The following is an 11,442-nucleotide window of genomic DNA, read 5'->3' on the forward strand; positions in this document are numbered from 1 at the left end:
AAACTATATACAATATAATGGTTTATGATAAAATCTATATCATTACCAGACGTATTATATTTCAGTCTAAAAGATTAACAGTTTACATTAAGTATGGTGATACATGTAAATCAAGATCGCAATAACAAAAAGTAATTGGCATTATATTATTAAGATGAACATAACATCACATTTGATCAATTTTAGCTAAAAGATTCGACGTGTGAAATAAATAAAGACTAAGATGACGAAGTTGGACTTTATTAAATGCCCTGCATTCATGTAATCGATTACGTCGCACGCCGCTTGTGATTTCACATCTGTAAAGGTCAATATATAGTATATATGTGGTATTACATACGTGGTTGGGTCAGTACCTACCCTGGGCATTATCTGCCTTATCTGACCTAAATATATCATGATACTTTAAACTGTAAAGTTGAGAATATTCACAGACTGTTACATTGGTGTACATGTACTTCAACAGAAGATATATTGAGATCACTTTGGGCATGCAATATATTTCAATACAGTCGGCTACAAATGTTACGTCTGTCAAAATCAAAAGAACCTACTGATCAATTGTATTGGCGGCACGATCTTAATACTTAATTTCTAGCTTATATTAAATACCTGTGATGCACAGCAGATTGGTATGTTACATCATATTCGTGTGCGTTCTTTGTATATGTATATGTACAGGAACGTATAGGCCTATATATAGGCCCTACGGCCGTGGAGCTAGATAAGAGATACATGCACACGGGCGTGTACAAATATAAACGGACGCCGCTGCTGTGTTGACGAAGGAGTAAAAAGCCAACATGTCATCACTGGGGGACATGCACGAGGACGTTAAGGTGGGGAGATAATGTGTATAGTAGTTGTTTAGAAAAATAGTTCCAACTGTTTTGCTTGATCGTCGTTTTGTTTACATGACATCATATGCAAATACATACGGTAAGCCACATGCTGTGACTATATGTATCATGTGTAAATGAGTTATTATTTTTTTGTGGTCTTGTGTCATTTTATTGTATAGATATATAGCTGTCCAGCTATGCATTGTCACTATATGTGGCTCTTGTTAATGAAGTTTCCTTGTAGTTGTGATAGTTATTAATGATGTACCCGGTAGTTGTCGGTGACATTTTAAATTGAGTGATTGTGTGATTTGGTGATTTGTCGGGGGTAGAAGTGTATTTGTACACACTGGTTCTTAGGTTTTAAATAGATATTCAGAGAGAGAGAGAGAGAGAGAGAGAGAGAGGGGGGGGGGGGGGAAAGCGGGTTTAATTTTAGTTTACTCTTCCTGCGCATCCTCTTGTCACAATAACCTTAACCCTGAAATCGACATATTAAGGACGTCACTTTCAGGGACACAGCCGCAGCTATCTGACCACTACACTGTATATATATATAGGTCAGTCACGTCCCGGTTGTGATTAAAGTGAATATCAAATATTCTACTCCCCTCTTGATGATGGATCAGCATGGATGAGGCAATTGCAATGACAGGTACTTGTCGTGTAAGTTGGAAGGGAATTGGTACGAAGTATTACATGTATACCCACACTCCCGAGAGCCCTTGTACACACACACACACACTCACGCATACACACTTGATTGAATGTGGGATAAAAAAAAAAGTTCACAAATTAGATATGACACTTAAACACGTGTTGTATAACACACACACTCCACACACACACACACACACACACACACACACACACACACACACAAGTGTTATAAATGTGAATGTATATATGTATATCTCTCCGCATGTGCATTTCCGTACAAGCGAGTGTACTGATAGACGTACGTCTATGAAAGCTGCGTTCACATATGGATTTCTTAACCCGAAAATCAGTCCAAATTGCAACAAGGGATGACTCTAGATCAGTCCTGCGTTGAACTAGTTAAAATGCTAGGTTAAAGTGTAGCGCACCGGATTTGATGGTCTAAGATATTCAGTTCTAGACAGACTTTGTAAAATGTACGTTAGAAAAACAAGATTAAATTCCTCTTTGATGTTAAAAAAAAAAAAAAAAGAAAAAAAAGAATGCGGTTTTAAAATTTGTAGTTTAGCTCGAAAGAAAACTCCAAAGGACAAGAAAACTGTTCCCAATTTTTGAACTGTAAAAATGCTTGTGTTAAAATCATGGAATTGAGACCGATGTGGTAGAGTTATACATTAACGCAACTTCATAATTAGTTTCAGCGTCACATTAGTATAAAAATTGTGATGTTTTTTCAGAAGCGACTGACGGGGTTGTGTGCAGCCGTCTTTACACCTTTTACACCTGATGGGTGAGTAGAGTTCACATATGTCCTAGGCCTGTTGTGTGACAGGCCGATGATAGGCTACAAGACAAGTATTATATGTATCGGATCGTATTGTATCGTATCGTAACGTATCCTAACTATGTTAAAAATATATATATATCTGTACTAAAATATTTGGTCAGAGTCGGTTTAAAATGCACTTGTAAAAATGTATTATAATATTTATTATTATAATCATTATTTCTCTTATTGCAGCGAAGTAAATTATGACATGATCCCGAAGTACGTGGATCACCTGGTTGGTCAGCAAGTAGAGAATGTTTTTAGTGAGTAGTCAGTGTTCTTATCCACTCAACCCCAAATTTATAATTTTATGACCATCTTTTAATGTTCACTCTGACGCGTGATTTTTTTTTTCACTTTTTTCAAGATCTTCTGAGAATGCTAACTATCATGAAATAATAAAGTTAAATGAAACAGTTAACTGGAAAGTTAACAAGATATAATAAGAAGAGAAATGATAATGATTCCCATAAAGTTAGGACATTGAAGTGCGCATAACTGCGTTTTTAGCTCTCACTATTGTTATTATTATTATTATTATTATTATTATTATTATTATTATTATTAGTTAATGGAACGACCGGTGAATCAACTCTTTTAACCGTAGAGGAAAGAAAGCTTATAGCGGAGGCGTGGATTGATTCTGGACGGGGAAGGTGTGTTAAGAGTACCTTGGTTATTTTTTGGTTATTTTAGAGGCAGCTGGGATAGGGTAGGGTAGGGTGGTGGTATAGGTTTAGGACCAAGAAAATCAACAGAATAAAAAATTGAAATGCGTAAAAAGAAAAAAAGAAATAACCTAAAAATAAACCGTAGACTACAGACAAATGTGGATTTATTGCTTCACTCATATTTTAATTTGACAAAAGGAATAGCAAAAAGTTTATTATTATTTAATACATATTTCTGTTTGTCCAGCTTAATTCTACCTCACTGACCTCTCCAGGTTAAAGAATATATTGATCCACGTGGGCACAGACAACCTGAAGGACACTAAGGACCTCGCTGACCACGCCGAGAGTATTAAAGCAGACGCCATCTCTATAATGCCGCCTGTGTATTTTAAACCTCGTAATATCAGTGAGTGACACCATCTGTCTCACAGCCATTTCTGAAAACGAAAGTGAAACATGTATATGGTTCAGTGATACTTTTTATTTGTCATTCTATGTTACACTTCAGAACAATTAGCATGGTTAAATACCATCTAGAATAATTAGAGATACAAACGATCAAATATTTTTAGTTTTGAAATTAAGATTTTATTTGCATTTTTTCTACACTTAAAACGATTAAACGCGGTTATGAATTCAATTCAGAAGAATTAAAATAGTCTCTATGTTCAAGTCGACTTATATAGCCGGTACGACCACATAAGATGTATTTACAACCAATCTTGGTAAGTAATTCAAAGAAGAGTAAACAATATATTATTATTATTATTATTATTATTATTATTCAGAACAACTTGTCTATTTCTGCAAGGAGGTGGCGTCAGCAGCTCCCTCGTTACCGTTCTTCTACTACCATATACCTGGAATGACTGGAGTTGAACGTAAGCCACCCAAACCCATCTCTCTCTCTCTCTCTCTCTCTCTCTCTCTCTCTCTCACACACACAGACACACGCACACGCACACGCGTGCGCTCGCGATCGTGGGCACGCACAGATAGTTCTGTAATGGGTCCACGCTGTCCAACATGCCCTGGATGCTAATGTGAAATTGCTTTCGGGACACAGATTGTTTTTTCACTAGATATTTTCACAGATACACATTTCTGTTCGAGAGTTTTTGCATGACTGATGTCAGGTCAAAGAGTAGGTCTAAGTGGCATCGTCTGCCTTTAAAAAAATGTCTTTTTTACTAGTAAACATGGAAGACTTTCTGCAGGCCGCTGGCCCGGAGATCCCCACCCTGTGTGGCATAAAGTACTCAGGTAAAAACATGATGGACGCCACCCAGTGTCTCCTCATGGACGGCAAAAAATATAAGATTCTCTTTGGCGCAGACGAGGTAGGAGTTACTGGAGCGGAAAAGGCACTTCCAAAGTAAAAAAGAGACAAGGGAATAATTATAATAACTAAAATCAGCACAAAAATAAATTAAAAAACGAGTGAAATAAAAATGAATAAACAAACACTAAAATATGTAAAAAGATCTAAAGAAATTAAAAATAAAGAAAATGGTTAGTAACAAATATTTTTCCTCCTCTTTCGACAACTCCAATTCATTATGATGGTAATAATATTATCAGGTTTAAAATGTTTAACTGAATCAACATACATGTAGGCATATTCTATGTAGTGAAAAGAAAAAAGGAAATCTATAAGGAATTAAGTAAATTAATTAATATACATAATCATATTTCAGCAATTACTGTCTGCCCTGGCAGTGGGTATGGACTCAGCCATAGGAACTACCTACAATTTCATGCCTCGGCCGTTCCAGAGGATGATTGCCGCTCTAGAGCACTGTGATCTGGACACTGCCAGGAAGGAACAGTATAGGGCACAGGCACTCATCAATACTGCACTGCGCTATGGGAAAGAAGGTATTATCCATTACTTTTGTTTTCTAAATCTATTCCTTTATTTATTTGTTCTTTAGAATGTCTTAAGAAAAATAATAAGTCTATTTTAATTTGAAACGTTTTACTTTACAGCGGGAAATGTCAGCGTGTTTAAGGAAATCATGTTAATGATTGGCTTGGACATGGGACCGCCACGTGCACCTATGATCCGCCTGGACGCCGCTACCAGGAAGACGTTACAGTGGGAGGTGGAACAGACAGGCTTCTTCCAGTGGATACATTAATAACATAAATACATGAATAATATACACTGAGATCTTTCTAAAAACAGAGCCCAAACGTCCCATAGGTACAGCCTCAAGCCTCGACCGTACCACCAGCGGACGATCTTCCCTCTAAATAACTGTGATTTAAACACCACCATTACTTAATTAATTGATGAATTAATTAATTAATTTGTCATTTTCTTGATTGTTTGTTTTCATTAATTTATTGATGTGACCTGTAATATGGGTATAGGAAATCATGCAATATTTCAATTCTTAACAGAATACTTAAGAAAAGACATGATTTAAACTTGGAAACTGTGATTAAGCATTACCAAAATATTAGGACAGAGACAAATTTATTTCCTGGCATAATTCTACCTTTACTTGCTGTCCGTTCGCAACAAAACACAATCTTTTTATGTACAGACATAGATGTGTCTGTACATATAGCCATCACCTGCGTCTGTCGTCGTCGCCGTGCACTTTGACCACCGATAATACGATAAGTGAAAAACCGTTTTACCTTTTGGCTTGAAACTTACGGAACTAATGAATATTCATGATACGCAGGTCACGTTCGAAAATCAGCATGATCGGGCCATTTTCATGGAAGTTATGCAGTTTTTTTTTTTTTACTTTTTTCATCATTTTTATAACACCGATAACACGATTAGTGAAAAACCGTTTTACCTTTTAGCTTGAAACTTACAGAACTAATGAAAATTCATAATACACAGGTCAAGTTCGAAAATCAGCATGATCGGGCCATTTTTATGTAAGTTATGCTATTTTTTCATTTTTTTAAAGCATATATGCAACACTGATAACACGATAAGTGAAAAACCGTTTTACCTTTTGGCTTGAAACTTACAGAACTGATGAATATTCATATTGCACAGGTCAAGTTTGAAAATCTGCATGATCGGACCAATTTTATGGAAGTTATGCTGTTTTTTTTTTCACTTTTTTTCAGCATGTATGCAATACCGATAACACATTTCAAGGAAAATCAATTGGCCAATTGTCTTGAAATTACAGGGGTGATCAGTCTTACTGAAATACAGATGGGGTTCGAAAATAAGCTTGACTGGTTCAGTATTGATGAGGTTATGCCTTTTTTGTATATAAGTGTTTTTTTCCTTTGTTTAATTCTTAGGCATGTTAACAATCTCATCTGTGAACTAATTAAATATGTAAAGGTGTTCTTTTGACATTTTCTGCATCTTAACAATATTGTTATTATATAAAAAAGATGGTAAACCTGTATTTGTGTATTATGTAATAAAGTGTCAAAAAATGGAAATAATAATCAACTCATATCTTTACAGTTTGTCAGATTCAATCATTCACCATGTTCAGAATCTCAGAATGGAGCAAACTGGACATTTAAAATTGTTCTATTTATATTTTTCTATGTCAACAACTTTCTTAGTTGTTCATTTAAAAATGACAGTAAATTGATTATTTTGTTATATGAAAAAAAAGGTGAAAATGAAAAGAAATGAAAATGAAAATGAAAATCAATTCAATACAGTTATGTTTACATTTTGGCATTTTGAAAGTGTGACTCTGAACTTCCATGGTCTTGAAGACCTTTCCATGTCACATTTTCTGTATATCCATGATACTTTTATTTTATTATTAAAAATTGATGGTCATTATGTTATATTGCATAAAAGTTGAAGAAAACCCTATTTTGGAAATGGCTGCCGGAATGACCATTAAGGAAAAACCATGTTACTTATGATACTCAAACTTACTGAAAAGTTTCGTAAGACTGACGTGCAGTTTGTGTTGGAAAATCAGTGTGATTGTTTTCTGTTTTGGAAGCAATGCAGCTCTATAGAGTGCTATATGGGGCTACTGTTTATGGATGGTGGTAATTGTCTCTTGGGGTAGTCACAAGCTAAATTCAGAGCTATAAAATCATTTGCCTAATTAATTTCCCAGTGCCCATTAAATAAGATTACATAAAACACACATTGAGACTTCCCAGTAAAGTCACATAGGTTTAGCTCTCTTAACTGTGTCACATAATTAGGAATCAGTGATAATTATGCAGGTAAATGTTGTTTAATATTGCAAATAAGTTAACAAAAGAAAAAAAATAGATGAATAACAGGGGCTTATTATCCTCAAACATGTTATCATGTAATCATGTTATTTCAGCAAGATTAAAAGTTTGAATAGCAGCTTTAATGGGATATTTTTGTTGTGTTTTCTTTTTAATTTATTTTTCAAACGCTAGCATTTTCAGCTCCCATCCACCTGAAGCTCTTCACATTTTCTGTATTTCCACATAAGCAGTTGCATTGGTTTTTATGTCTTTAAACATTATGTAATATTATTTTATGCACTGTCATCATTATTCAAATATTGGGATTTTCATTATGTGAATTTGAACTCTCATGGTCCTGAAACTGTAATCTTATTGCAGGGGCGGATTGAGGCCTATGGAAGCGTATAAGTGCCACAACACACAACAAAATCACTCAACACACAACACAATTTCAACACGACACATTTAACTTCCCGACACAACACCAAAGAAAATCGCAACACAACACATTAACTTCTCGACACAACGGAAATAGATGGCGCTTTCGGCGCGGACGTCTTGGAAAAGCCGCGAAAACCCACAGAACGATTCTGTAATTGTTTCCTTATTTTCTCAAGGCATTTATAATAATGTGTCACTTTGGGGTTTTAATATCAGATAATCTGTTGTGAATGTTGCATATTCTATGCTGTGTGTGTGTGTGTGTGTGTGTGTGTACTGGGGGGGGGGGGGGGGGGGAAGGGTATTATTGATGTTGAGAGTATTGAAACCGGGGGATATATTAGCTGGGGACAATCGGTGCGGATTTGACGGAAAATATTAGTGGATAATTATGAAATTTTAGAAAATTTTCTACACTTATAAACAGTAACAGGTTCATTCAAATTATCAGCTGACCTGAAAAATAGTATACCGTGAATCTAAAACAAAATAATAAACCCAAAATTACAGAAAATAAGAATAATTAATTAAAATTAAAAATAATAAAAATAATCTTAAAACTATAGCTAGTGTTCTAATTGTACTCAGACCGACCAATATCATATGTGACAATTTATACATTCAGTGCACATCTGTACTTCATTAACTAGCATTTCATAAAAAATAGTAACACCGAACTTGTAATTTGACACAGAGCGCTGAAGTTAGTGTCTAGTTTCTAGTTTCCAGTTTCATTTTTCAAAAACAAACCTGGCCACCAGAAACTAGTGTCATTTTTCAAAAACGAACCTGGCAACCAGAAACTAGTTTCGTTTTTCAAAAACGATGCTGAGAAGCCAGAATAATTTTTGCATAGAGAAACAGGGGTGAGCAGAGGGAGAGGCAACCAGCGGTGTGCGTGTACCGCGACTAGGTAACTCTCACTGTGAAAGCCGGACAGGGTGTTACGGTCTCTCCTCGCCGTGCGCTGAGACCAAGACGGTCGCCGATCATTGCCTACGGCGCACAAGCAGCTTTCACCGCCGATGCCGGGCAGGGTATTCAGGGAGTTTTGTTTTTTTTTCTCGCCGTGCACTGAAGACTAGATGACCGCCTCTACGAGGCACAGGCCGCCTTTACAGCGAAAACCGTGAAGGGTGTTTTGGTGGGGTAGGGTTGGCGGAAGAGAGAGAGGAGGGGGAAGGGCCCCCAGGGTTCTTCCTTTGTAGTTTAAGGGATCATTTTTAATTTTATTGAAAAAGAAAGATTCTGGCTTTTCAGAATCGTTTTTTAAAAAAAGACACATTTCATTGACCGCTACCGTCTCGGTCTCAGCGCACGGCGAGAAGAGATCGTATAACACCCTTTCCAACTTCCGCAGAGAAGGTTACCTGGTCACGGTAGACTTTAATCGCGCGTTGCCTCTACTCTGTCCACTCCTGTTTCTCCCCGTAAAAAACTATTCTGGCTTCTTAGAATCGTTTTTGAAGAACGAAACTAGTTTCTGGTTGCCAGAATCGTTTTTTTAAAAAACGACACTGGTTTCTCGGCATCTAACCCAACCTAACCCTCAACCCCGCCTTCTCCCAAAAACCTAAACACCCTGCAAGGCTTCCGCAGTGAAGGCTACTTGTGCACTGTAGACGCTTATCAGAGGGCGTCTCCGTCTCACCACACGGCGCTGAGAGTTCGTAACACATTGCCCGGCTTCCGAGATGAGAGTTACCTGGTTGCGGTAGCATGCCGGTTGCCTTTCCCTCTGTCCACCCCTTACCTGTTTTTCTTTGCAAAAACAATTCTGGCTTCTCTCAGAATCGTTTTTGAAAAGCGACACTACTTTCTAGTTGCCGGAATCGTTTTTCGAAAAACGACACTGGTCTCTGGGCATCAGAATCGTTTTTGAAAAATTCAATAAAATTAAAAATTATACTTCACTAGGTTCAAACTACCTAGTGAGATCCCGGGGAGTGGTGGGGCTTTCCCCCCTCATCCCCCCCCCCCCCTCTAACCCCACCTAAACAATAGTTCAGCGGTGATTGCTACCTGTACGCCGTAGGAGATAACCGACTACCGTCTCGGTCTCAGCGCACGGTGAGGAGAGGCTTCCACGGTGAGGGTTTAACTGGTCGCGGTAGAAAATAATATTCACAGGTTGCCTCTCACTTCCTCCGCCCCTGTTTCTCTTTGCAAGAACGATTTTGGCTTCTCAGAATCTTTTTTGAAAAACGACACTAGTTTCTGGCTGCCAGAATAGTTTTTCGAAAAACGACTTTTTGAAAAACGAAACTTCAGCGCTCTATTTGACACTGCATACACTATTTGACATTTCCAAATTAAACTGAATAAAACAAAACTTGTTCCTGTGCTCACATGAATTGAAATTCCAATATTGTAACAGCCAGATAGACAACATGTTATTTTTAACAGTATGTGATGTTTTTATGCTATTATTAATATATTAATTATATAGAACAGCCCTTGAGATTACATGCTTACAAGCATAAAGAGCAAAATTGCAAGTGTTAGAATACATTTACTGTACTAAATAATTTAGATAAGATACATCGTATTGATTATCAAATGTTTATGTTGCATTTACAATATTAGAATTTCAATTTATGTGAGCACAGGAACAAGTAACGATATATCCCCAGGCTTCAATACTCTCAACATCAATACCCTCCCCCCCCCCCCTCTCAATACACACACACACACACACAGCATAGAATATGCAACATTCACAACAGATTATCTGATATTAAAACTTTTCTGTAATACAATGTTTTCAAAAGTGCGCTTTTCCTGGACCCAAAAGTGACACATTATTATAAATGCCTTGAGAAAATAAGGAAACAATCACATAATCGTTCTGTGGGTTTTCGCGGCTTTTCCAAGACGTCCGCGCCGAAAGCGCCATCTATTTCCGTTGTGTCGAGAAGTTAATGTGTTGTGTTGCGATTTTCTTTGGTGTTGTGTCGAAAAGTTAAATGTGTCGTGTTGAAATTGTGTTGTGTGTTGAGTGATTTTGTTGTGTGTTGTGGCACTTATACGCTTCCATAGAGGCCGTCTTCTGGGTCTTTCAGATTTTAAAGTTCACATTGATGGGTATCTGTTTTTTCTGTTGGAAGACCATCAAAAATGTAGGATGGATCAACAAAGATAATTTGGAATACTGTCAGAAAATATCTCTGGATCCGCTCCTGTGATTGACGATGTCACCTGTTGTGCATTATTAAAATTCAGTGTTGATTGACAGTGCTATTATAGGCATGATTTATGGCATCAAAATTGACAGAATGAACTATTTTCTGCATTTTTATTTTCTGTTTTTGTCTGTACATTTGACAGCTTTGCTGCCTTGTTTTTTAATTGCTCTTTCAAGCAAGGTCTGTCGCACCTAACACTATGTCAGACTGTGGGTGCATTTTCTGTGGGCCTACGGTCTACCCAACTTAAAGCTTCCAACAGTCATCGCGATCCGAGCCTGATCGCGATTACAGTCATTACACCACGAGAAAAGCAATCATCTTATGCAAAACGCCATCAGCGGTGTGCGTGGTAGTGGAGACTGTTATTGACACGCTCACACGCACGCACGCACGCACACACACACAGAGAAAGGGAGAGAGAGAGAGAGAGAGCAAGGAAGGAAGGTGTGCGTGACAGCGTAGACTGTTATTAACACGCGCACACGGACGCACGCACAGAGAGAGAGAGAGAGAGAGAGAGAGAGCAAGGAAGGGGATAACAATAAAATGAATTTGCTTCCTACTGTTAGTAAAATGCTCTGGTAGTTGAATATGATTCAGGAATACCTATTTCTATTCGCCCA

At 37.3% G+C, this 11,442-nt stretch overlaps 1 protein-coding gene across 3 annotated transcripts; it reads left to right on the plus strand.

Annotated features, from left to right (window-relative positions):
* Positions 1 to 621: 621 nt before the first annotated feature.
* On the plus strand, positions 622 to 5,333 carry LOC106181349 (N-acetylneuraminate lyase B). Of its 3 annotated transcripts, none has more exons than XM_087013870.1 (10): positions 622 to 839; positions 1,357 to 1,508; positions 2,240 to 2,292; positions 2,524 to 2,594; positions 2,900 to 2,987; positions 3,278 to 3,411; positions 3,794 to 3,886; positions 4,200 to 4,345; positions 4,703 to 4,883; positions 4,995 to 5,333. In XM_087013870.1, exons 2-10 carry the CDS (start codon positions 1,473 to 1,475, stop codon positions 5,144 to 5,146), a joined length of 954 nt encoding a protein of 317 aa, XP_086869996.1. In that variant the 5' UTR covers positions 622 to 839; positions 1,357 to 1,472; the 3' UTR covers positions 5,147 to 5,333. The 3 variants fall into 3 exon arrangements, with proteins under 3 accessions (XP_086869996.1, XP_086869998.1, XP_013421162.2); XM_087013872.1 differs by having other exon boundaries at positions 624 to 839; positions 1,357 to 1,497; XM_013565708.3 differs by lacking the exon at positions 1,357 to 1,508 and having other exon boundaries at positions 624 to 839.
* The last annotated feature ends 6,109 nt before the right edge of the window (positions 5,334 to 11,442 follow it).

The sequence above is a fragment of the Lingula anatina genome, chromosome 5 (genome assembly GCF_051362555.1).
Source record: "Lingula anatina isolate TDL-2025a chromosome 5, LinAna3.0, whole genome shotgun sequence".
Lineage (NCBI taxonomy): Eukaryota > Metazoa > Brachiopoda > Lingulata > Lingulida > Lingulidae > Lingula > Lingula anatina.